The following is a 26,639-nucleotide window of genomic DNA, read 5'->3' as shown; positions in this document are numbered from 1 at the left end:
ATTCATGTATCAGTCAAATGTGAATTCATTTTCTGAATTGAAATGACATGTTTATATCGTGTATATATTTGTAAATACATATCTACCTCCATTATTAGCTCACAAAGCTCAAAGTGAGAAGTATACCACATAGACTCTAAAGCCAGATCCCTGGGTTTGAATCCCAGATCTGCCATTTACTAACTTTGTGACTGTAAGCAAGTTATTTAACATTTTTGAGACACTTTCTCAATTGTAAATGGGGATAATAATAATATCTACATCTTAGAGTTAACTTACATGTATAAAGCCCAATGTAAAGAGTGTGCTCTGTGTGGCACAGAATAAATGCTCAATAAATATTATTATTATTGTCAGCTGGAAACCATACATCTAATCCAGTCCCCTGCAGCCTGGCAGAAGTGTGTTCAACCCATCAGCTTCACACTTCTCCTCATATTCTTAAGGAAAGAAGAACATCTTCAGGAAAGAAGAAATGTCTGCTTTCCTAGGAAATCATTGACATATGACATACATGGCCTAGAATGTCAGGAATCCACTTGATAAGGGATGCCCCTGCCCCTCTAACTGATTCAGGAAAATATCATCTTTTTTCTTGTTCATTTAGTTTTTTATTCATCAGACATGCTCACATCAAACATATTAAGGGATTTCAGATGCTATATATAAAGGAAGTGTGTATGAGACACATATGAGGCACTAGAGAATGAAAGGTCCTTTCTACTTGGGAGAACGGAAAAGGCTTCCTAGAGGAGGGGGTGGTTGGGCAGAGGTTTGGCGATGGTTAGGGATTCACCAGATGGGCAAGGTGGAGGTGGGCATTGCATACAGAGGGAGGAGCATAGCCAGAGCCCCAGGGGCACAAATCAGCACAGTCTTCAAAGAACTAGGACAGAGTGACTGGAGTGTTAGGTTCAAGGCCAGGCAGGTATGATTAGAGGTAAGGCTGGGGAGGCAGAAGCTCAGTCGTGGGAGGCCTCATATGCCAAAGTCGAAGGAGCTTGGACGTGACCCTGTAAACAAAGGAGATTATTGGAGGATATAAGAAAGAGAGTGAGATCAGGTGATTTTTAAGACAAGGCGACATCTCTTTCTCTGCCCTGATCCTTATAGGATTCTTAGGACCCTTATGGAACCAAGTTCCTATTGTTACTCAGAAGGAATGTAACTGAAAATTCATTCACTGAATATCAGGGAGATTTGCCCAGTTGTTGCGATAATGAGTACTGAGGGTTTGGGCAGCAGGGGTGGGGAATGGAGGGTCAGACTAAAATTAAAGGCAGCACAGTGCTAAAAATAATTGTTTCAAAATGGAGGGATTATTGGGGGGGCAGGGTTCCTCCTCTTATTTTCTATTTTACTAATTTTATACAACATAATTCTGTTTCATTCATGTGTGTATAAACATGTATTTAAACATTAAATATATTTAAATGTGAATCTTGAAAGGGATTAGTTATTCCAAACAAAATGAAGTAATAATTTCAGGGGAACTTTTTTGGGTAGAGGAGGATCTGCCCATCCTCTCTCAAATCTATTCTGTAAGTGACCTTGGAAGGCTGATCCTGCCTCTAAAATGTCTCAGAACCACATTGAAGGGCTGGGGGCATAAACAAGGAGAAAAACAGTAAAGGAGAAAGGCAGAGAAGATGATTAGAAAAGCTTAAGATAATGATGTGTTTTGTGTGATTCAAACTTTTATCTTAGTACTTCCCAATCATTTGAGGTTTCCTCAGCCATTAACTAGGTTTTAAAAATTCCAATCTGGGGGTTTTGTTTTGAGTTTTAAAGTGATTTAAAACCACAAGGACTCTCTGTCCCCTGTATTCTTTTTCCTCTTCTGAATCCAGCTGTCATCATTAGTATATATCAGTTTCCTGCTGGAAAGAAAATTATAGTCTCTAGTTGGGGTTGGGAAAATGAGGAAGAAAAATGCCCACTGCCACTAGGACTCAGAGGCTGGGTTACAGGCTGGGCAGGGACATGGAGACGAGAGCTTTAATTCTAATTTTAAACCCATCTTAAATTATTTGCTCTCAGGTTAGAAATTTTCCATTGAAATTTCTATTTACTGAAATACCATCTGAGACTTGACTAAATATTTACCCCTTGTACTCTGAGAGATGAACTTTCTCTTTTATGCCCACACCCCTTAAATTTGTGTTTGTCACAGCTATTGAATTGAACATTTTCTTTTACCAGGTATTTAAAAAAATATCTTACCTACTTGCACTTTCAGACTTTCGTTTTAAGCTCTCTTGGTGGGTTTATGAATAGGTTTTTCCTTTCCTTGTCTCCATTTTACAAATTTTATGCAACATAGTTCATTTATAATTACATGTATGTAATAATGTATTGAAATGTGAAGCTTGAAAAGAATTAGTTAATCCAAAATAAATAAATGACATAATAGCAATTTCATAGAAATCTTTTAGGTGGAGAAGGATTTGTCCATCCACACCCCTTCTGTAAGTGATCTCTGAAGGCAGTTTCCCTACTCCTGAAATATATGTAGGATGCCTGTTACACTCTCATTTTTAGGAAACATTATTTTCAATACCATGCTCCTTGTGGGAGTCGTAATAATAATTGCCAGCATTTATTAAGCACTTAGCTCTACGCCAAGACTGTGTCAAGCATTTTATGTGCATTGGTGAAGGATGTTCTAGTGTTCCTTCATTTTAGACACAAGAAAACTGAGGCACGTGCCCAGTATCATGTGTGTACTAAGGTGGCAGAGTCTGAGCTCTCCAACCACCCACACTGTGGCCCCACAGCACAACCAGGGCCACAGTCAGGGAACACCCATCACTCTCTTAGGGAGGGGAGCCCCAGAACCTCTTTGTGATCTCAGCTTCCCAGGTGTCTGTCCCTGCTGCAGAACCTCCCCAGGCCTCAGAGAGAGATCCCTTTTCCAGGAGCTTCCAAGTCACAAGCCTGGGGCCTTTTCTGCCTGAGTTTCGGTTTCCCATCCCGAGGTTGTGTGGAATCATAGGAGAGCATACCCAGGGCTGAAGTGAATTTCTAGAAAGAGAACGCTTGACTGCTCCTGGGCAGACACCTGCCCCCCCTTTGAAAGTGGACCTGTGGCCACTGCACAAAATACTTCCCAGTACCAGGCTGCTGGTGACTGAGTTTTGTGGTTTGTCAGTTGGGATTTATAGTTCAGATCTCATCACTCTGCCAAGTGTAATAAACATTTTGTTTTAACTAGAATATAACTTTTATTATTGTTATTATTTTTCTTTAAATGCCTTAAAAGTGACCAGCCTGTGAAAGTGAAGTCAGAATCCCTAAGTAGTCTAAATGCCAATTCAATGTGATTCGTAGATTAGTATAAGATTAGAAGACAGGCTCTCATTTATTATTGTTTGTATTTATATAATGGAAGTTAGGTAATGTAAGCCTCCCACAGGCCAGCTTAGATGACGGTTAAATGGTACGATCTGTGAGAAGTGTTCGACAGTGCCTTGTATTTGTATGGCCTCAAATGTGAGGCCATGACATGAATATGTGACATGAATAAATAGAAGGACAATGATTTTTATGATGTATTAACTTCCTTTACTTAAATTCCTGGGAAATATAGCTGAACAATTACAGGGAATAAAAACATTGGCATCTTACAAACACCTGCTTTGATTATTTGGTCTAATTAGGTTAAATTTAACCAGTTCCATCTGAACAAATTGAAAACAATTCTTATCTGTTCCTCGGTCATGCACTTTATCAGTGTTAGATGCAGATGTGTTTAATATGACACAGTTGGTGCTATTCTCTCAGCTCTAGGTGGGAGATAATAAGGAATTAAGAACATATTTTTAGAGCCTTCTGGGGACTTTGTATTTCTGGGCCTACAGCTATGAAATTTCAAGGAAAAAAAACCAGGCTTTGTGGTCAATGAATTAGTTGGTTTTCTCCAAAACACTAGGACTGTCATCTGAACTGTTGCTTGTGCCAAAAGTATGTTTCCCAGGGAACAGAGAGCTCCTAAAATTAGCAGATGATTCCTAGCTGTCTTTCAGAAATCAGAATACAGGATGTGTTGTTATATTGCTAAATTAATATGGTGTTTATTCTTTGTAAATTCTAAGCCTGGTGCTGAGTACATAGGCCCACGATTCTTTAGAATTTTAGAGTTTAGAGATCATTTAATCAGTAGGTGGAGTGGAATCTATAGCAATTAAGTAACTTGTCCAAGGTCACACAGCTCTCTTGAAAAAGTTGAGCTTTCCTGGTTCCTGGTCCACTGTTCATTTCTGTGACCAAAGTTAAGAGCCTCATGATAGTGTGAGAGTTATACTTAGTCTCTGTATCCGATAGAACCTTCTTACCTACATTTCTACCCCAGGAGTAAAATATTGTTCATATGAGCAACTAGGCTCTCGAAACATCTGTGATTTCAATGTTTCTATGTGTTCCTGCCTCTCCCGTCTCCAGCCCCTCATCACAGGTAATCTGAAACTAGTTGCCCATGTCAGTTAAATTATGCAAATAGTTTTGAGCCTGTTCTGGACATTTTATATAAATGGAATCATACTTTTGTAGCCTTGTGTGTCTGGATTCTTTCATTTAACAGGTTTTCAAGGTTCATTCATGTTGTTCACTTTACTCTTTTTTAAGGCTGAATAATATTCTGCTATGTAGATATCACATTTTGTTTATCTGTTCATCAGTAGATACATTTGAGTTGTTTTCACTTTTTGGCTATTATGAGTAATGCTGCTCAGAAATTTCATGGGCAAGTTTTTGTGGGGACCTGTTTTCAATTCTCTTGGATATTTACCTAGCAGTTTAAATTGAAAGGAGTTAGCATCTGCGCCATATGCCAACTCTAACATTTTGGGGAATTGCTAAACTGTTTTTAAAAAGGATATACCATCTTATATTTCTACCAGCAATATATGAAGTTTCCAGTTTCTCCACATCCTCACCAACACTTGTTATCCATCTGATTCATTATAGCCATCCTAGTATGTGTGAAGTATCTCATTGTGCTTTTGATTTGCATTTGCCTAATGACAATTTCCTAGTGCCAATTGGCTATTTGTATATCTTTGGAGAAATGTCTATTCAGATCCTTTGCCCATTTTTAAGTGGATTATTTGTCTTTTTATTCTGGAGTTGTAGGAGTTTTTTATGTGTTCCTGATATTAATCCCTTATAAGATACACAGTTTGCAAATATTTTCTCCCATTTTGTGTGTTTTAACTTTTCACTTTCTTGATAATGCCTTGTTTTCATTTTTTGAACTCCTCTTACTATCATTCCTAAGATAATGTCCTTTGATGGACAAAAGTTTTTAGTTTTGATGAAGTCCAGTGTATCTATCTTTACTTTTGTTGCTTGTGCATTTGATGTCCTGTCTAAGAAACTATTGCCAAATCCAAAATCAAAGGTTTGCACCCATGTTTTCCTTCAGAAGCTGATTTTTTTCTATTTTTTGTAGAGATGGAGTTTCACTATATTGCTCAGTGTGGTCTCCAACTCTTGGCCTCAAGCAGTCCTCCTGCCTCGGCCTCACGCTATCTTGCCTGGCTAGTTTTTGTGGTTTTTGTCAAGATAAGGTCTATCTATGTTGCTCAGGTTGGCCTTGAACTCCTGGCCTCAAGTGATCCTCCCACCTCCCAAAGTCCTGGGATTATAGGCATGAACCACAGTGCCAGGCCTCTTTTGTGTTTTACACTCTTTGTGTCCTGGTTAAGGAGTCCTTGCCTATCCCAAGGTCACAAAGATGTTCTCAAATGTATTCTATGGTTTTATAGTTTTAGGTTCTACATTTATATCTATAATCTACCTTGAGTTAAGTTTCCTATATGTCATAAGGTTGAAGTTCTGTTTTTTATTTTTTTACAAATGATACCCACTTGTTCCAGCACCGCTATTTCTTTGACTATTTCTTTCATCTCTTCTTCTCTTTCATTTCTTTCTGGGATTCTACTCACACACAAATTAGGTTGCTTGAAGTGTCCCACAGATCACTGATGCTCTGAGTTTCTTTCACTTCATTCTTTTTTTAAAATCTGTGTTTCGTTTTGATAGCTTCTTCTTTTTTTTTTTTTTGAGACAGAGTCTCACTCCATTGCCCTGGCTAGAGTGCCATGGAGTCACAGCAACCTCAAACTCCTGGGCTCAAGCAATCCTTCTGCCTCAGCCTCTCCCCGGTAGCTAGGACTACAGGCGTGCACCACCATGCCTGGCTAATTTTTTCTATATATTTTTAGTTGTCCAATTAAATTCTTTCTATTTATAGTAGAGACGGGATCTCACTCTTGCTCAGGCTGGTTTTGAACTCCTGACCTTGAGCGATCCTCCCGCCTCGGCCTCCCAGAGTGCTAGATTATAGGCATGAGCCACTGTGCCAAGCCTGATAGCTTCAATTTTTGTGCCTCTAAATTCACTGATCTTTTCTTTTGTAGTGTCTATTATCCAGTGAATTTTTTTATTTCAGCTACTGTATTGTTCGTCTCTAGAAGTTTCATTTGTGTCCTTTTTGTATCTTCTATATCTTTCTTTATCATATTCAAATTTCCTCTGGATCCTTAACTATATGTAGCATGTTTATAATAACTATTTTCCTGTCCTTGTTTCTAATTCCATTATTGTTGTTATTTGGGGGTCTATTTGTTTTTATTAATTTTTCTTCTGGTTATGGATCATATTTTCCCACATCTTTGCATTTTTTATTAGATGCCAGACAATGTTTTGTTTTGGAGAGAAGGTCTCACTCTGTTGCCTGGTGCAGAGCACAGTGGTGTCATTATAGCTCACTACAACCACACACTCCTGGGCTCAAGTAATCCTCCTTCCTCAGTCTCCAAAATAGCAGGGACTACAAGTGTGCACCACCATGCACAGCTACTTTTTCTATTTTTAGTAGAGACGGGGTCTCGCTCTTGCTCAGGCTGGTCTCGAACTTCTGACCTCAAGCGATCCTCCTGCCTTCGCCTCCCAAAATGCTAGGATCACAGACTTGAGTCACTGTGCCTGGCCAAACAACATTAATTGTATGTTTTGGGGTGTTAGATTTGGTTTTCTTCCTTTAAAGTGTTGGACTTTGTTTTGGCGCACAGTTAAGTTACTTAGAATCATTTGGATTCTTCCAACAGTTGCTTTTAAGCTTTGTTCTGGTGGGTTTAATCTAAAGAGCACCCTTCAATTTAGAGCACATATAGCTCCACTAACAAGGCAGTACCCATCTGAGGTCTCTGTATGATACCCCATGTATTACAAGGTCTCTACTCTGGGTGAGAGATTGCAAACTGTTGTGAGCATATGTGAGCTTCAGGAATTGTTCAGCCCATTGCTCTCTTGTGGTTCTTTCCCCAGCCTCATGGAATTTCACCCTATGCATGTGCAGATCAGTATTCAATTGAAAGATTCAAGGGGTCCTTTGATCTTCAGACCGGAAGATCTCCAGAGCTCTTTCACTATATAGATTCATCCTCTTTAGTTTGAGATCCATAAATTCCAGCTGCCTCAGTCTTCCCAAAAACTGATCTCTCATCTTTTCTTTTTTTCTTTTATTTTTTTATTTCAGCATATTATGGGGGTACAAATGTTTAGGTTATGTGTGCTGCCTTCCCTCCAGAGTCAGAATTTCAAGTGTGTCCATCCCCCAGATGGTGCACATCGCACTCATTATGTATGTATATACCCATCCCCTCCTCCCCCCTCCTATCTGCCCAACGCTCAATATATGTTATTCCTATATGTCCACTTAGCTGTTGATCAGTGAAACCAATTTGCTGGTGAGTTCATGTGGTGCTTATTTTTCCATTATTGGGATACTTCACTTAGTAGAATGGGTTCCAGCTCTATCCAGGAAAATACAAGAGATGCTATATCACCATTGTTTCTTATAGCTGAATAGTACTCCATGGTATACATATACTACATTTTATTAATCCACTCGTATATTGATGGGCACTTGGGTTGTTTCCACATCTTTGCAATTGTGAATTGTGCTGCTATAAACATTTGAGTGCAGATGTCTTTTTTATAGAGTGTCTTTTGTTCTTTTGGGTAGATGCCCAGTAATGGCATTGCTGAATCAAATGGTAGATCTACTTGTATCTCTTTAAGGTATCTCCATATTGCTTTCCACAGAGGTTGAACTAGTTTGCAGTCCCACCAGCAGTGTAGGAGTGTTCCTATCCCTCCACATCCACGCCAACATTTATTGTTTTAGGTCTTTTTGATAAAGGCCATTGTCACTGGAGATAAGTAATATCTCATTGTGGTTTTTATTTGCATTTCCCTGATGATTAGAGATGTTGAGCATTTTTTCATATGTTTGTTGGCCATTATTCTGTCTTCTTTTGAAAAGTTTCTGTTCATGTCCTTTGCCCACTTTTTGATAGGGTTGTTTGATTTTTTTCTTGCTGATTTTCCTGAGTTGTAAATAGATTCTAGTTATCAGCCCTTTATTGGATGTGTAGCTAGCGGAAATTTTCTCCCAGTCTGTAGGTTGTCTGTTTGCTTCTTAACAGTTTCTTTGGCTGTGCAGAAGCTTTTTAATTTGATCAGGTCCCTGGGCTCTAGGTTCCTACTTTCTGTGTTGGAGCTTGGAGATTGTCTCACGGCAGTAAGCTTGGACAATTATAAGGCTTACCTTGTTTGTTTCCTTCTCTTAGGGCTCCTTATTCCTGCACTGCCCATGTTCAGTGTTTAAAAACAACAATCTCATACATTTTGTGCAGGTTTCTAGTTATAGTGGAAGGGCAATGATCCAAGCTTACTGCCGTTGTCTAAGGGTAGAAGAGAAGCCCCGGGTCATTTGTGGGTAGGAGTTTAAACTAACCAGGGTCACAGTGGGAGGAATTTCTGATTCCCAGTCCTGTCCTTCAGAGCTATTCACTGAAAGAACCAAAAGTAGTGTATGCTTAGAAATAACTGTGTTTCTGTCTTTGGGTTGTTATGTGTTTATCCACAGTATTTCCTGACTTCCTGGGCAAGGGCTAGGATGGGAGGGTGGGTGGAGGCAAAAAAGTAAAAGCTGTTGGTCCCACCCAGTGCCTGATGAGCTCATCTTTAGCCTCCCCAAATCCTTTAGAGCTCTTCCGACTCTGCTGTCTCCCAAGCCTGAAAGGCCATGCTTTTATTTTATGGGTTTACAGGATAGTCTTCAAATAATATTCTCAGAAGCACATTCTCCTTCCTCAGCAGCAGATGAGGAATCCTGTACTTAAAAAATACATGCCTTTGAGAATATGTTGGGAGCAAGGGAAAAAGGGAATATTTTCCAAGCGGTGTGTATAACAGGGCCACACCTCTTTGTAAGCAGGGATGATGGTGTGTAGAGAGCTAGAAGCAAATGTAGGCAAGAAGTAAACAACTAGTACCAATTCAGGGTGAGACAAAGTTAGTTTCCACATCCCTTCACCAGGTCAGTGGACATGTTTGTAACTGGAAGAGCCCCCTGGGGTCAAGGTTACAGTTTACTAGAGGGGAAGAGGATTAAATAGAAGAATGGAATTTCCCTTTGATAAGGAGAAGCCAAGATTTATTGTTATAAATCAGTTGATTTTTTTGTTGTTGTAGTTCCTATGGTTTCCTTTTCCCTACAAATATAATTTTTTTTACTGAGAAATTGCCTAACAGGACATCAGCATTTAAAGTGTACAAATTGTCATCTGTGATTATTTTTAGAGCCAGTTTATCTACCATTTCAGATTAAGAGCTTTTGTTGGCTCTGATTACAGAGTTCTCCCCAGAGCTATAATTCTTTGAAATAGGAAAGGCAGACCATCTCCCTATATGTGCTTTGTATTTTCTTGCCCCCTACTTTTTTTAAGGTGGGTGGAGATGCTGGGAGACGGGGGAGGATAGAGGAAACTTTAGCACAATTATGTCTGCAAACTTTTCTTGACACTGGAGAATTCAGAGCCTATAAAATATATGAAAGAGAAATTCATTCATTGGTTCATTCATTCATTTGAGGCAGAGGAAACAGCATGTGCAAGTTTAGGCAGAATAAAGGCTCAGTGGCAAGTGACCCTCCATAGTGACACAGTTGGTATCATTACCGTTTGCACAATAGTCCCATAAGTGACTTATTTTGTAGCAATGAAACCGTTTTCTCATTTGGTTGGCCTTTTCAATCCTGCTTCGTGGACACCGATTGCTGCTTATAAGTAGAACAAGTTCACTGTGATTACAGGGGCTATTGCCTCCTCCAAAGCCATCTTTGCTGGGGCCAAGAAAATGTTGTCACTCTGGGCCTTGCACTTTTTCCTTCTTGCTTTTATTATTTTGGCCAGTTCAGCACAAGACTATCAGGCTATCTTGATGAGTGACGTAAGTGAAGGCCAGGAACTATATAATATTCAGGAGCTCTTTGGTTGAGCACTAGATGAAGGGGTTGACTTATGATTAGGGGCCATGGTGTACAAAAACAAATAACATTAAACACTAGAATTACACACATTCAGCATGGCAAGATGTTTACACTAGGAAAAGAAGTGCAGATGATCTCAGATGGTCTGAGGCAGAGGCTCTTCAAGTGTGGTCCCTGTACCAGCAACATTGGCATTACCTGGGAATCTGTTAGAAAATGTGATTTGGGGGGGGGGGGGCCTGCCCCAGACTTACTGAATCAGAAATTCTGGTTGAGCAGCTAAAGCTTGAGAACTACTGGTCTGAAGTAACAGCACAACCACCCTCTGGGACATTTCACAGCCATTGGAATGCCAGGTGAAACTACTACCCTCTTTTAATTAGTATTCCCTCCCTCCCTGTCTCCATCACATGAGTACTTAGAGTTCCATTCACTTAAATTATTTTTTTTTTCCTGACACATCTAAGGTGGACAGGATTGCCTAAATTAAATGCTTTTATGGTTTAACTCCACTGTATCCAAAATTTTGTGGTAATGACATCATTCACATTTTTTTTCAGAATGCTCTTTTGAAAGCTTTTTAGATTTATATGTATCTTTTCAAGATTATATTGATTTTTTTAAAAAGAAATGTTAACAAACCTGTAAGAGTAGCTCAGAATATCAAAGATGAATGGCCCACACGCCTGCCTTTTGGGGTTATGCTCCTTCTCTAGGGAGGAGACAGACTTCCCTAAATATTATAATAACATAGAACATGCCAAGAATGATGCCACTGTCCCTACTCAAGGTATGTGCTGCTAGATATGTTAAGTCCTCTTTCAGCAGCCTGGTTGAAGTTAGTGCCCTACCTTGGTTAGTGAGGGAGTGACAGCTTTGAGATCCAAAGTTAACTTTAACAATCAGTATTTAGGTTGCAAACAACACTGGAATCTCCAACCTACTGAAGAATTAGGAACTACTAAGATAACACGTCTGAGATGACCAGGGAGAATTGTGTGAATGGGCCACTGTGCTCCTTCCCAGACACTCTGCTCAGTGTCATGGGGGACTCTGCAAAGTCCTTTGGTCCCTTCCTAGGAAATCTCTGTTCATGATAGTCATGCCCTCTAAGCAGACCAGCCTCAGGAAGCTTTTATCAACTTCACCAAAGCTGTATTTCCCTGATGCTGCCCCCTGGTGATGTTTTCACCAGTCTGTGCCACAGTGAAACTATAGCAAAGTGATACTGTGACAGATTTTTCTTAAAGCCAAATTTCTTTAAAGAATTGTCCTTTATGAGGACACTATGATTTCCTCCCTTTTCTTTTCATGAAATGATAGATGGCAGGTTTTTAACATCCTTCGCAAAATAAAAAGTTGGCCGCTTGCCCCAGTCTGCCACATTGTTTGTGACCTTTTGCTAGGAATTGTTCCTCCAATGAACCAGGAAATAGCACAGGAGGAAATACGTCCTATTATGTGAATCCAGCCATTCCCTTAAAGGCTAGAAACATACTTGCCCTGAAGAAGGGAAAAAGAGTTCATTCCAAAAATGAAATCAAATTGTATGTTTAGAATCAGCCACACATCCTTGAGTAGCTGAGATGACTGCACTAGCGGGAACATGCAAAGACTTTCCAAACAAGGAGGGCTGGAAAAAGCTCCAACCAATAAGGGTTTGCAGAAATCGTTTCTAACTTATGAAAAATATGATGGGGCCATTAAAGCAGGGACTTGAGTCTTTCACTGGAATATTTGGGCTTTCCAAAAAAAAAAGAAATCCAAAGCAATCAAAATTGAGATTGCAAGTAGAAAAGTTAAGGTTTAAAAATTACAATCTGCTAGAGTAGAGGGCTGCTAAACTTCAGACTAAGGAATTTACTTCAGTTCTTTGTGTCCTGCAGACAAAAGGCACTCATAGAAATGAAAATAAGTACCATGTGTTGATCTAGACTTTGAAATAGATTTGGTATGGGAGGACACAAACACTGCTTCACCCGGGAGAGATCCGTCCTGGTTGTGAAAACCATTGGACGAGCTCTACCTCCAGTGGGCTGTAGAGCCACTAAAACAGTAGCTGCACCTCATTCACTTTAAAATCAGACTGCCAGGACTCTCCTCAGAAACGTGGCCAGGTGTCCTCCGACATAAGTGTTTTTCTAAAGCTGTCAGATGAATTTAATGTGCTTCTTGGGCTGAGAATCACTGTGTGAGAGGAAAGCAACGTTCTTTGTTAGACACGGCAGCAACTTGTGTTGACGTGTTGGGCATTTCTACCTCTAACCTCCTGTCGCACTTAGAGACCCCCTTGGTCTGGGTATTGAGAGGGAGGTGGTTCCTGTGGTCCCACCCAAATAGCTTCATGGGAACAGAGCCTGGTCTTTCTAACTCACTGCTACATTCGAGACCTAAAACAGAACCTGTACATAGTGAGCCAACGTGTGTTAATACATTGTGGAAGGCCTTGCCTGCCTGCCAGTGCCAAATAAGCACTTTAGAGTGCTTATTTGTTCTTTTGAATTCTTGGTCATTTTCTGTCCTTTGGTGTTTTGGTGTGTGTGTATGTGTTTTGTTTTGTTTCAAGAGTAAGTGGGGTGTGGTAAATTTTTTAGTTCTTCACTACTGTGAAGTACAGAGCTGGAACCAGCTGCACTCGGCTTGGAACTCCAACCCCCTACCTACCCACCCATAAACCCTACAAAGCCCTATGAAAGTTGGCACTTCGGGGTGTGGTTCTCAGCTGGGGTGCATAGCAGAATTACCTGCTGGGTTTTTAAGATTATAGTCGTCTGCGCCCAGCTTGAAACCAACGGAATCAGAATCTACCAGAGTGGGATTCGGGCATGTGTGGTTTTAATAGCCTTGGTTATTACCTTTACTTGAAGGCAGTGGTTTTCAAAATACCTGAATCAGTAGCAGCAGCTTCACCTGCGAGCTTGTTAATGCAGATCATCAGCCCTCACCTCAGACCTCCTGAATCAGAAACTCAGGGTGAGGCCCAGGAAGCCGCCTGTGGTTAAACAAGCCCTCCAGGGATTCTGAGGCACACTTGAGCTTGAGAAGCTCTTCTTTAGGGCATCTCTGTGGGTCCTAGCTGCTGCACAACAGAGGATATTTTTTCCAAGTAGCAGTTTGGAGAAAGTGTCTAAGTGAATGGCACTTGATAATTTTCTACCTTTTGGCTCAGACCTGACCTCTTTTTCTCCTCCACTGTTGCCACATTCATTCAGCAAGCCTGCTGCAAGGTCTTTCTGTGTCTGTTCTCTTCTAAGTCTCTCCCTGGAGTGTTTGCCCTTTCCCTTCCTCTCCCAGGCAGACACCTTGGCAGCCTTCAGGGCCCATCTTAAATTTTTTTTTCTCCTGAAAGCCTTTTTTCAACTTCTTCCAGTAGAAAATAAGTACCCATTGCATTCATTTTGGTCTGTCTGATAGCCCTGTATAGGTTCTTTTTACCTACCATTTCCTTTGGGACCTTGAGCAAATAACCTCTCTGTTTCCTCATCTGTAAAATGGTTTGATAATAAAATAATAATAATAGAGCCTATCTCATGAGTGAGTCAGTACGTGTTAAAGTGTTCAGAATAATACTCATGTCAATTCTAAAAGTAATTTTTGTTCATAGCATTAAATATTAACTATATAATATTCTATAATAACAGACTAATACATGGCACACAAATACTCAACAAATGTCAGCTTTATCACTAACAATTTTAGGGCACCAAGCATTTTGCAGTTTTTATAGTTGTCTTATTATTATTTTATACTTGTCTTTTATCTTCTCATTAGTCTTTGACAGAAAGATCTTTTTCTTTCTCAACTCTGAATTTCTATATCTTGCGAAGTATCTAACATAGGTTGAGTATCCCTAATCCAATATGCTTGGGACCAGAAGTATTTCAGATTTGGGGATTTTTCGGATTTTGAAATATTTGCATATACATGATGAGATATCTTGAGTAGGAACCCAAGTCTAAACATACAATTAGTTTATGTGTCATATACACCCTAGACACATAACCTGAAGGTACTTTTATTTTTCCCTTGGCCACGCTGAATAAACTATGTGTTGTACATCTACCTGCGTTTTGACTATGGCCATCATATGAGGTCAGGGGTCCACTTGTGGTATCATGTTGGTGCTCAGAAAGTTTCAGATTTTAGAGCATTTTGGATTAGAGATGCTTAACTCAATAAATGTTTATGGAATTATGCTGAAGGCTGCAGGCAGTGTAAGTCAAGAAGTCCCAAAGGAACCCTTCCTGAGCACATTCCCCATCTCCTGCTTCTTTGGAGTCGTGCCTTCCGTCCCTGGCTTCTTGGTTATATTAGCCCTCCTCAGGGCCCCAGGAAGCTAGTGGGTCTGGGTGCCCAGCTCTTGAGTCCAGTGGACTATACATTCAACTTAGAATAATAACCCTCTTTCAGAATGAAGATTATCTAATGTGGCGGAGACAGTTCTTGTTTTTAATTACATTTTTAAGAGCAGATCTCTGAGCCATGTTTCTGACTCTTTGCCAAACTAGTGAAATTCCTTTGTAACCAGTGTTGTCCTCAGTCAGCAGTGGGTGGGAAGGATAGGGAAACGGTACCTGGAAACCACAGTACTGTGGTCTTCTCATTACTAAATTGTAGTGGAATTAGGCTTTTAGGCATTGAAAATAGAGATGACACGAAGGTTTTCCTAACTGCCTGGGGTTTCCCTGGTGCTTTATAAAGATGACCGCCTCCTGTTAAGGTGGGACTTCCATGGCATCTGAGTTAAGAGCAGAGGTGTATGTGTAATTGCAGATGGTGGGTGGTGGCCTCCATGGGATACCATCATATTGGGGCCCTAGTCGAGTCCCTGTTTTGCCTCCTGGGGCAACTTCTTTTGAAAACAATTTGATGTATTACATGAACATTCTGTATTTTTAATTCCTAGATTATTGCAAGCCTATGCAATTTTTCAATCTCAAATAAGTTTTTTCAAGTATTACCTTCATGATTTACATTTCCATTTTGTTTATGTTACCTTTCTGTAAGTCATCAGGGTTCACTGTGTTATAATGAGATGACGAACATAAACAGTGCTTTATAAGCTCTAAAATGGTCTAACTGAAATGCTGTCTAGTAAGCCACTCCAAGGTAAACTGGTCTCCCTGCTTCTAATATTGCCCCTCAGCAATAAGAGCACTTCAGCAAAAATGTGCCCTGACTTTGTCACTTAAAATAACCCCTCAGTGCTATTCCCTTGCCTATAGGAGAATATCCAGGCTCCTACCATTGTCCATGAGACTGTGTCTTGGCCACATTTCTTCTCATCTGTTGCCCTTTCCCACCTCAAATTTTCTGCCCTAGTGAGATCAGGTGGCCCATAGTTACCCACGTGGTGCATTCTGTTTCATACCTTCATTAAGCCCTTGCTCAGGTGCTTCCTCTGCCTTTGGTGGTTCCAACACGTTCTCACCTGGCTTCCCCATTGAGACTCAGGTTATCATTTATACCACTATATTGACTGGAATTATGTGCTTATGCATTTCTCTTTCTCAAACTAGACCAAAAACTCTTGATTTTATTAATATTTACTAGCACATAGTAAGCAGGCAATAAGGTTTTTGATCAGAAACAAGAATTCGAAAAGATTTCAGCAACTAAAATTTAAAATAAAAGTTAACGGGTATACTTAGATTTAAAACAAACAAACAAAGAGAACAAGTCTCGCCCTAAGTATTGAGTACAAGGTGGAAGAAAGATGACTCACCACCATCAGTAGATCATGTAAAAAAAAAAAAGAAGGGCTGTGGTTTCAGTTGACTTTATGAGTCAACAGTGTGATGCATGCAGCTCCAGTAAGCTAGCATTCAGAACAGGGAAAGTAACAGTCCTACAGGAGAGCCATGACCCATTCTGTGGTCCTGCTTTAAGAGAGGGTGGGGCATGTCCAAAGGAAGGCATCTAGTAATGAGAGAAGGTGAACCTTGTCATATGGGGAAGGAAAGAGGGGTGTTTCATCTGGAGAAGACAAAGGGGGCACAATAATTGTAACCAAATGCCCAAAGGGCTATCATTGGGAGCCTCAAAATGCAGAATTAGGCCAATGAGTAGAAACTCCAAAAAGAACTTTGTGATAATTACATCTACTAACAATGGAATATGCTGTCTCATGGGCTCCAGGTCACTGTAGGGTTCAGCCAGTAGCCTCTGAGAAGAGGTATGTAGAGAGGATCTGAGACCCTGAAGGAAGTTTGGACTAGATGTCCTTTTCTCCTGATCAACTTTGAGGCTCAGTGATTTAAGAGGTCACTGAATTCATATTTATTGGATGTTAAGGAAGACTGTCAGGAGTGCATCTTCTGATGATAATGCCTTTGTCCACCTGGGAGAAAAATTATGAATAATCTAAATAGAAATTGTTTCTGGGCCAGATGTCTGGACCTTAGTGGGCTAGTCAATTATTACACTGCTTGTTTGAAATCTACTTAGGAAAGACATCTGATGGTTCAGTGTACTCATAGCCTTCTATTCTCCTATGTCCTTTTGTGGAAACTTAAATGATTGCCTCTTGCCCTTATTTTTTTGCTTTTTAGTTCTGGAGAGTCCTGGCTTCTGGGAGGAAGTCAGAGGGATTATCTCAGGATCAGAGCTGATAACAGGATTCCCCTGTACCTTCAAGATGCCAGGTCTGCCTCAGTACCTCCAGAGCCTCACCAGACTAGCCATCGCTGCAGTGTCAGCAGTGGTGGCCAAGAGTGGGGAGCAGACAAGGAATGTTCCCATCTCCTTCTCTCAGCTGCTAGAGTCTGCGTTCCCTGAAGTGCGCTCACTGACACTCGAAGCCCTGTTGGACAGGTTCTCATTAGCAGCCTCTGGATTAGAAGAGAAGGGACTTCCAGCCTTGCTGTGCAACATGGGAGAGAAGTTCTTGCTTTTGGCAATGAAGGAAACTCACTCAGAATGCTTCTGCAAGGTAAAGTCTCTGATAACCATCCCTTTCCACTCCCCACGTTCTTTGGCAAGGCACCAGAATGGTAAAGTCATGAAGGCAAGATTGGGTTTGGGCTCTCCAGGGGCAATAGGAAGTAGATTCAGCACCTAGAGCATAAGGACTCTCTTTGTATGGTGGTTGGCATGGTTTCATGCATAAAAGGACACTAAGAAAAGCTTTTGATGATAGTGGTATTGATGGCAGAGATTAACCAAAGACAGAGCAAGCCACTTTGGGATGTTTAGGAAACAGATCATTGACAATTAGCTGTATGTGTCAGAGGAAGTCTCTGCTGACATGGCTATTTGGGAACGGATGGCCACCTGGAAAGCATAATCAAAAAGAAGGAGCACTGCCCTAGGAATCTGGGCATTTAGCTCTAACCCCAAGTCACTGGGGGCCCTCTGGCTAGTCATTGCTCTTCTCTTCCTCAGTCTCCTAAAGGTATAACAGGCAATAAGAAGTCAGTGGGAGCCTTTGGAAAGATAGATGCCCTTGTTGATACAAGTGATTTTTATTTAGCATCTGGAGACTTTTTCCTAAGTATTTCTTTCTTTTTTTCTTTCATGGATTGGCTCATACAGATACTGAAAATTCTTTATCACATGGACCCCAGCGAGTGGCTTCCCCAGACAGAGCGCTGTATCCATCTAACCCCAAAGGAGTTCTTGATTTGGACGATGGATATTGCTTCTAATGAAAGGTTTGCCCCCAGTGTTCCCGGTGTGCCCTTGGTAGAGTGTATGGTTTCATCAGTCATTATGTAATGAACGTGCTCACAATCCTGGCCTTGGGACTCAGGTCTTGGATTTTGTTCTAGGCCTCAGCCTAAAAGCTGTGTTCTAAACTCAAGCATTGGAATGATGTCAGAGTTTCACACTAATACCCCAAAGATAATCACTTCTGGAGCATTTATATAACCAGGAGGTAGATATTTTTGGTATTCACATATGCAAGGATTACAGACTATTTGCAAGAACAATCTGTGTATAAGATATGTTTGATTTTATTTGTGTGTGTGTGTGTGTTTTTGGTTTTTTGCTTTTTCTAGATCTGAAATTCAGAACGTAGCTTTGAGGCTTGCCTCCAAAGTGATTGCCCATCACATGCAGACACGTGCAGAGGTAAGGCTGATTCTGTTCCTATCTGGGGCCTGGTTTTTGCGCTCTTATTTACCTGGAAGCTGTCAGTAAAAGTGAACTGTCTCAGCAGGCAGAATCACTATGATGTGTATGTGTAGCCCCTACAAAATTATTGTTTGTATTGGTTTTTTCACTTTGGGTATAAATTGTGAAGACTTTTTTGAGTACCACCTTTCTTTTCTCTTGTTTTCAGCATTTTTGATTAGCATCCATGAGGTTAACACAACCTTCCCCAAAACACTCATATGCCCAAACCCCTTGCTTTTTCTCCATTTTTCTAGCTAGACTCTTAATCTAAAGAGGAATAAGCAAGTCAATTCCTAGAATATTTAGGATTGCAACCTGGTGAACTAAGCATGAAAACATATTGCTAAGGCTTAAATGTTCCCCCAGAACATGGCCCAGCTGGCTCTGGATGGAGGCCCAGATGTGTCCCACCTGTTTCACATGTCCTTTGGGGGTAAGGTGGAACTAAAATAAGAAAAACAGCTTCCTGGGAAGATGCCTTAAGACAAATACATGCATATTTAGGTGCATATAACAAAGGTAGCATCATCATAGGATTATATTAACAAGTAGAAGGCAGCTAGTACTGCAGGAAAATTACCTGAAGATCTTGATTACACAACCACATTGTGATAGTGGTGGCATAACATTGTGGATTCTGAGTCCTTGTAATAAACCTAGCCCTGAGATAGATACTGAAGGTACAAAGATGAACAGAGACAAGAGGTATGGTTTAATGAAAGAAAGACAGCATTAGATAATTCCATTAAACATTCTAGTAAGAAGGTATACAGGGGCTGTAGGAACCCAGAGGGGAGGGATGGAGCGTTTGGGAGCTGAGAAAAAACTTCATAAAGGAGGTTGTTAAGTTCAGAGAGCTTGGGGCTGGGCACAGATAAAACCAGAGGGTGAGAATTAACAAGCAAATGAATGATTTTCTTGGATCTGAGACCAAACCTCGATCAGTAGGAGATACAAAAAGCCAAAAAAAGGTCAGGTAGGGTGGGGAGAGTGTAAGAAAGAAGATGATTTATTAAAAATCTGTAGCCTAGAGAAAAACACACCAAGTTCTAAGAAAGTAGTCACAAGGCAGCCTAACAAGCCTGCCAAAGTCATCATTCTTATTTGAAGCTGTTTTTAACCAGTTATCATGTGTACTTTAAATGCACTGCTTGATACTTGAATGAAGTGATATTTAATGAAACTTGAGAGTTTTCTAGGGAGAAAAAAAGTTAACAAAACTGTAGAGAAATACATAAAAGAAGTTCCTGGAGAAACCTGGGTTTCTTTGTACAGTACAAGTTAGCATCTTCCTCAGGGTCTAAGATGCTCATCAGTTCAGTTCAGTGGCTGCCCAGAGGTTATCAAAAAAAGCAGTAGTCACATTTTTAACATTTAAAGAGACCCAATTGATAGGGGAAGTAAAGTACATCTGGAACAATATACCCTTTCTAGAAAAAATGAAAAAGCAGAATTGAAAACAATCCAGATGTTTATCAACTGATGAATGAGTAACAAAATGTGGTACATCCATACAATGGAATGAAGTACTGACACATGCTACAATACGGATCAACCTTGAAAACAGTGTGCTAAGCGAAAGAAGCCAGTCACAAACGATCACATATTGTATGATCCCATTTATGGGAAATGTCCAGAATAGGCAAATTCATAGAGACAGAAAGTAGACTAGTGGTTTTTAGGGATGGGCAGATGGGAGAGTGATAGCTAAAGAGCGCACAGTTCGTGGTGATGAAAATTATCTGAAATTGACTTTGGTGGTGATTGCTCATATCTGTGAATATATCAGCATTCATTGAATTGTCCACTTTAAATGGGTGAATTTTATGATATGTGAACTAAATATCAGCAAAGCCATTACTATTAAAAACAACAGCAGGGCTTTGTTTTAACAATAGTGTTAGTTAGATGCTACTTTAAATGTTATAGCAGAAACTCATAAATACTGTGGCTTAAACCAGATAGAAGCAGTCCATGGTGACTTGACAGTGTTGAGCCATCAGGTTCTTCTCCTTTGTTGTTGTGCTGTCCTCAACATGTGGCTTCCACCTTATGGTCCCAGCTGGTTGCTCCAGCTCCCACCATCCTGTCCTTGTTCAGCTAGCAGGAAGAGGAAACCTAGAAAGTGAAGATCTTGGGCACTTCCTAAGGCGTGGCCCGAAGGTGCACAGATACCACTTGTAGTGTCATCCCATTAGTCAGAACTTAATCACATTACTTCCAGATGCAAGGGAGGCTAGAAAATGTACATGCCCATGGGTCTAGCCAAAAATCAGGGGTTCTGTTACTAAAGAGAAGTGTCTGATTATTGGGGACTTTGAGTTATTATTTGCTGCCAGTCTTTCCCCACAAGCTTGGTCTTTAATGGAGCTATCAGATACACCAGTTTTCTGATGACTTGATTTGCATCAGAAAAGACTCAAGGAACTTGCTGTCTAGTTACAGTGACTCCATATTACTTACTAAAAGACAAGTCAGATTTTCTTTCTTGGGCTTTTTTATTTCTCCCTAGTTAGGATAGAAACACAACTGAAAAACAACTTTCTTCCCACTGAGGTAAGAGCTATTTGCAGGCCCATTTGGAGTAGTTCATTCCTAATTCCATGTCAGCCCATGGTTGCATCTTCTGAACTACTGATAGATACATTTTGTACTTTCAGAACAGGGATTCAATAGCCCCCGAGCTGAAGCGGTGGGTTCAGCTGATCGTCTTGTCCTGTGGAGACCATCTCCCCACAGGGTCTAGGCTGGCTGCTGCTGAGGTCCTCACCAGCATGACACCATTTTTCCTCACCAACCCCCATCCTGTTCTTGGTAAGTGTGCTGAGGGGGGAGTCCACTGTATTAAACTCACTAAAAGCATGAATAGATATTCTAGCCTCAGAAAGAAGGGAAGATGTAATTGCCTTTACATCTTTCAGATGATTCCTGCCCTTAGTTCATACTCTGATGGTTTTCACCAATAACCTCTTAACCAGCCTCTTTTCTTTCAATCTTATCCCCTAAATGATTCTCCACAAAGCTTCTAAAGAACATCTGTAGCCTTTCTGAAATGCAAATATCATCATTTCAGTCCACTGCTTAAAACTTTGTGTGGCTTCCTATTCCCTTCAAGATGAAATCTATTTTTTTCTTTGCACCTCCTTCCTGAGATGGGCAGGATAAAATCTAAACACCATTTACCATGGCTGATAGGCCCTAGCCTTATGAGTCGCTGCCTGACCACTGCTTGACTGCCTTCTGTTTGTCTTTCAAGACTCAGCCTAACTGTCCCCGCTTCCAGGAAGCCTACTGCAGTAATCTAGGTGACAAATGAATGGATCACTGTGAAGCCATGGCAGCCAGGAAGGAGAGAGATAGGCGAAAAGATGTTTAGGAAGTAGAATCAATAGGACTTGGTGATATTGAGGTTGATGTAAAAGAAAGGTTCAGAATAACACCCAGGCATATGGCTTCAGTGACTAGATAGGCTGCTGGTTCCTGCCACTCAATTTGGTTTAAGTTGAAGGTATCTTTGGGATAGAAAGGTGGAGATATTTTGAAATCAAATGGATGTACAGATCATAGCTGGTTTCCAGTAGGTTATACATGTCCATGTCTCTTTCCTCACCGTCACCCTCTTGCTGCAAGAGTAATAACCAGGAAGGGGCATCATGTTGATGATGTTTAAGAAAACCAAGCTTGAGGAAATCCTAAGGAATTAAAAACATAGGTGTTTTGTTGTTTTGTTTTAATATTTATATTGTATTTTTTGTTTTGTTTTTAAGCATAGAGTTTAAAGGAAAACTGAGGACCTAAAGCCATGCTTCAGTCCTGACCTTGTCCTCTCCTGCTATGTGAATCCCATATTGTCATGCTATGATTCTCTTCCCATCTATTAGTGGAATTCTCCTTTTGTTTACCTTTTCCACGCCCAGACCTCAAGAATAAGACATGTTCCCTGCCTTCAAGAAGCTTTCAGTATAGTTGTAGAGAAAGAATTTATACATTAAAGGAAATAATTGTTTTTTAGATGGTGAGATTCAAATTTAAGTGTTATAGAAGTTCAGACCAATGAAGTGTCTTACATCCCTATAGATACCTGGAAAACAAAGTTTTCTTTGATATACTTTCACTTCTTTCTTCTTAGTGACTTCCAGGCATTTTTCTTTACACGCAAAAGGGAGATCGAGAGGGAACCTTTTATGATTGTGATTTAATCATTGGACCCAGAGCAGTAAGAGCAAAAGCTTATAAACTTTGGTCAAGCTTCTCCAGTAAGGTTAATATCATTTTTGTTGCACATTTCTGGTGACTTTGACTACTCTGACCCTAGCTCATAACAGGCCAAATGTATATAGAATAACCTGGAATTCCTGTGTGAAATTGGGTCCTGGACCAAAGCAACTGGTTCCTAATTAATTGCTGATGCTAGTTATGGCATTATAGGAAATGAGGAAGGAGACTGATAGTGGCTGATGACCCAACACAAAAAATAGGTAGAAACAGAGGACAAATGTGCATGGGGACAAGTCAAGGACAGAGCAAAGTCATTTAAGGAAAAATAAAACCTGAAATGGACTAAAGAGGGCAGGATATTAGGGGTATTGATGACCATGTTAAAGCAGAAAATATCAAGAAAGGAAAGTAGTAAGCCCTAGAGAACAATTAGAAAGAACGGATCCTAAAAGACTGAGTAAAACGTAAAGCCAGATCTGCAGCAGAAAGATGCAAATGAAACCCCAAATGGAGCCAATGCTGTTCTCAGTATGACTAAAGTGTCAGTGACTCTGACACAGTTCTCCATGCATAGATGAGGGAGCAGGTAGACAGAGAGGGCTTCTTAGCACAGGGTGGTTTCCACGTTGAAAGGATAGGGATGCTGTGTGGTGGTCTTCCATGGCCCTCTATTAGCAGCCCTCCACAAGCCTCACCTGCACAACAGGTATCTTGTCTGTGAAGCCCTGCTCACTCTCACCTCCTCACGAAGTCTGTCTCAGTCACAGCAGTCCGCTGTGAGCTTTCCCCATTGTGAATCACAGCCACACAGTTTCATTCTTGACAACTCATTGCCTGGTATTCTTGACTTGACATTCCTTTCAGTTGCTCAGAGGCAGATACTGTCCTTTCCTGCTCATCATCCACAGCAGCACCTAGCACAGGCTGACTGGACAGAGTCAGTGCCCAGGGGTAATGCAGTCAGAGAGTAGACCCCACGTACATGGGACATGGGCTAGTGCCTTAATCATGGGTCTTTCCCTTTTTTTGATTCTTGCTCCTAAAGCATAATTTTGATTGGTATTTTGGTTTCAGAATTTGTAAGCTCAAACACTCAAATCAACACTGTGAGAGTTTCCCCAACGCAATCTTAATGCATTAAGTTTCATTCTTAAGAATCATGACTCACTGGACACAGTGGGGCCCAGGGCACTTGCCAGCTGGGCAGCACCTTCCAGGGGCCTTGGTTGCCTCCAGAAAGCCTACTTCCCCACCCCCAAAAAAGACATTTCCAAATAGTCCTTCTCAGGGCTTTCTCTTTTCCAGCATTTTTTCTAACTCTTAGGTCATCCAGCTTCGCTGTTGCTCATTCAGTGCTGCTCTCTTCCACCAGGGGTTTGAAGTGGTATTTGCCTGTCAAGTGCATTCTAGTTAATTCGGATTCCTTTTGGTTTTCTTAGAGTTGCAGGATACGCTTGCTCTCTGGAGGTGTGTCCTTACCCTCTTGCAGAGTGAGGAGCAAGCCGTCAGAGATGCAGCCACGGAAACGGTGACGATGGCCATGTCACAAGAAAACACCTGCCAAGCCACAGGTATCTATCTCATTCTTATCCTTTTGCATTGCTGTGTTGCTCTAGGACAGGAGGGCAGCACACTTTTCTGTAAAGAGCCAGACAGTGAATATTTTAGGCTTTCTTATCCATTTGGTCTCTATCTCAACTCTGCCATTTTAGTGGGAAAGCGGCCGTAAACAATAGGTAAACAAACGGGCATAACTTTGTTCCAGTAAAACTTTATTTACAAAGCAGGCAGTTCTCAGACTTGATCTGCTAGCCAAGGTTTGCTGACCTCTGCTCTGGGACATCCTAGAGAAAAATTGTGTATGAAGGTAGAAATTTAATAAACAGTGTTTGGTCTTTTGCTAATTACATTGTCATCCATTTTAAATAAGGCCAAGTCTCGATTATCTGTGTGGGTACATCCCTTAAGAATTACGGATCCATCATTTTATTCCTATGTGAGTTTTTACACGTGACAGAAAGTGACACATGATTATGTGTAAGTTAAGTTTCTCCTCTTGGTACTTTGGCTCCTCCTTTGGTGGCGATATTAACCCAGGAGGCAGGAGGGGAATAGAAGGAAGAGCAGCTGAGATGAGTAGTTCTGAGCTCCTAGCCACATATGAGCTCTTGCAGCCCTCAGCCCTGTGACTATCTGTATGTGCAGGCAAATGCTATGGCAGCAGAAGGGAGCTCTGGCTGCGAGTAGAAAATGAGCTGCTGGATGGAAAAGACAGGGGCGGGTGGAGTAGAAGCAAGGTCACACCTCTGGACAAGTGGCCCTCCTCGAGAGTGACTGTGTTAGTGGACTTGGATTCCCTGTGATTGGGGCTGGGTATCAGGAAAGGTCTCTGGGTCAGCCATCCCAACGAGAAGCAAGAACACCATTTTGAACCAAGGGGGTTCACAAGCCAAGCAAAGAAGTTCACCTTCATGGACAGCAGCATGAGAGAGGAAGTAGCCATAGTGTTTGCAGCTGATTCAGGGCCCCTCATCCCTGTGGCTAGGGCAGCTGAGACCGTTCTCTGGACCGTGTTCCCTGGAAGCTTCCTTCAGTGTGTGAACTTTCCATTGTTTGAGTCCTCAGTCATGAAAATCTGTGTATGTTTCTCTGCCTACATGGAAGAAGCTAGTTTTTGAATAATCTCTCAGTGATAGTACACCAGGGTGGGCTTAGCCAGTATCAGTTCTGCCTCTTGGTGGGAAAGTATTCTAATGGTGCTGCAAGGGGTGTGCACGCTGGCTTCCCCCACCCACCTCGCTCCAGCCCCCAACCTGCCAGACTCCCCCACTGCCAGAAATTCTGCCTTTAGTGATTCATTCCTTTTCTCAGTTGCAGCTGTTCTTAGAAGGACACAGGGCACCCAGCGAGTGTTCAGTAAATATGTGGTAGAAAATAATACGCAGGGCCGGGCACAGTGGCTCACACCTATAATCCTAGCACTCTGGGAGGCCAAGGCGGGCGGATTGCTCGAGGTCAGGAGTTCGAAACCAGCCTGAACCAAGAGCGAGCCCCCATCTCTACTATAAAAAAAAATAGAAAGAAATTAATTGGCCAACTAATATATATAGAAAAAATTAGCTGGGGATGGTGGCACATGCCTGTAGTCCTAGCTATTTGGGAGGCTGAGACAGTAGGATTGCTTGAGCCCAGGAGTTTGAGGTTGCTGTGAGCTAGGCTGACGCCATGATACTCACTCTAGCCTGGGCAACAAAGCGAGACTCTGTCTCAAAAAAAAAAAAAGAAAGAAAGAAAAAGAAAATAATACTCAGTAGGTTTCTCTAGGGCCTTCTCCACTAAGGATGGGAAAGATAATTTCATGATGAAATCATAGGTGGAATTCTTCCTTCTTAATCTTTAATCTATAGTATTTGCCCTACTACTTCTATTTCTTTCAAAAACTTTCCAAGTTCATTTATAGTAAAACCATATTACCATGTTCTCCCTTCCTTATAGTTTGAGCTTTTTCTTACAAAAGAGCAATCAGTAATTATATATTGATTGCCTTCTGCATGTAAAACCCCATGTATGAGACCTCTGAAGGGATAAAGTACATAAAAAGTCTACTCATCTATTTTATTCTTCATCTTGATCTAATAACACGGATGTCAGGCATGAAAAATACAAGAATTCTATAACAACTAGATGTAGTTTAGTTAAACCAGATCCTATACCAGGGAGAAAAGCCTTCTAGGAAATTATTAAAACAACTCATAACATCAGAATATTGTCTGTAGAATAAAATCAATATTAGATTTTCTGAATTTGATAACTATCCTGTGGTTTTGTAAGGGAATATTTTTATTCTTACGAAATTCACACTGAAATATTTAAGGAGACATGACACCTACAACTCACTCTCAAATGGCTCGGGAAAAAAAAAAACCTATACGGACATATAAATGTTAAACATAAATATAAAGTT

The 26,639-nt window shown here is 40.9% G+C and overlaps 1 protein-coding gene across 3 annotated transcripts in view; it reads left to right on the top strand.

The window, feature by feature from the left end:
• Positions 1–26,639, top strand: part of THADA (THADA armadillo repeat containing) — a 325,009-nt gene that overhangs the window by 258,411 nt on the left and 39,959 nt on the right. For all 3 annotated transcript variants that reach the window (XM_076000708.1, XM_076000709.1, XM_020288594.2), the window contains 5 exons: positions 16,891–17,270; positions 17,873–17,991; positions 18,340–18,412; positions 21,118–21,271; positions 24,115–24,246. In XM_076000708.1, coding sequence (XP_075856823.1) covers positions 16,891–17,270; positions 17,873–17,991; positions 18,340–18,412; positions 21,118–21,271; positions 24,115–24,246 — 858 coding nt within the window. The remainder of the gene's footprint in view (positions 1–16,890; positions 17,271–17,872; positions 17,992–18,339; positions 18,413–21,117; positions 21,272–24,114; positions 24,247–26,639) is intronic.

This window comes from Microcebus murinus, chromosome 3 (assembly GCF_040939455.1).
Source record: "Microcebus murinus isolate Inina chromosome 3, M.murinus_Inina_mat1.0, whole genome shotgun sequence".
NCBI lineage: Eukaryota > Metazoa > Chordata > Mammalia > Primates > Cheirogaleidae > Microcebus > Microcebus murinus.
This window is presented reverse-complemented; position numbering and strand designations above follow the sequence as displayed.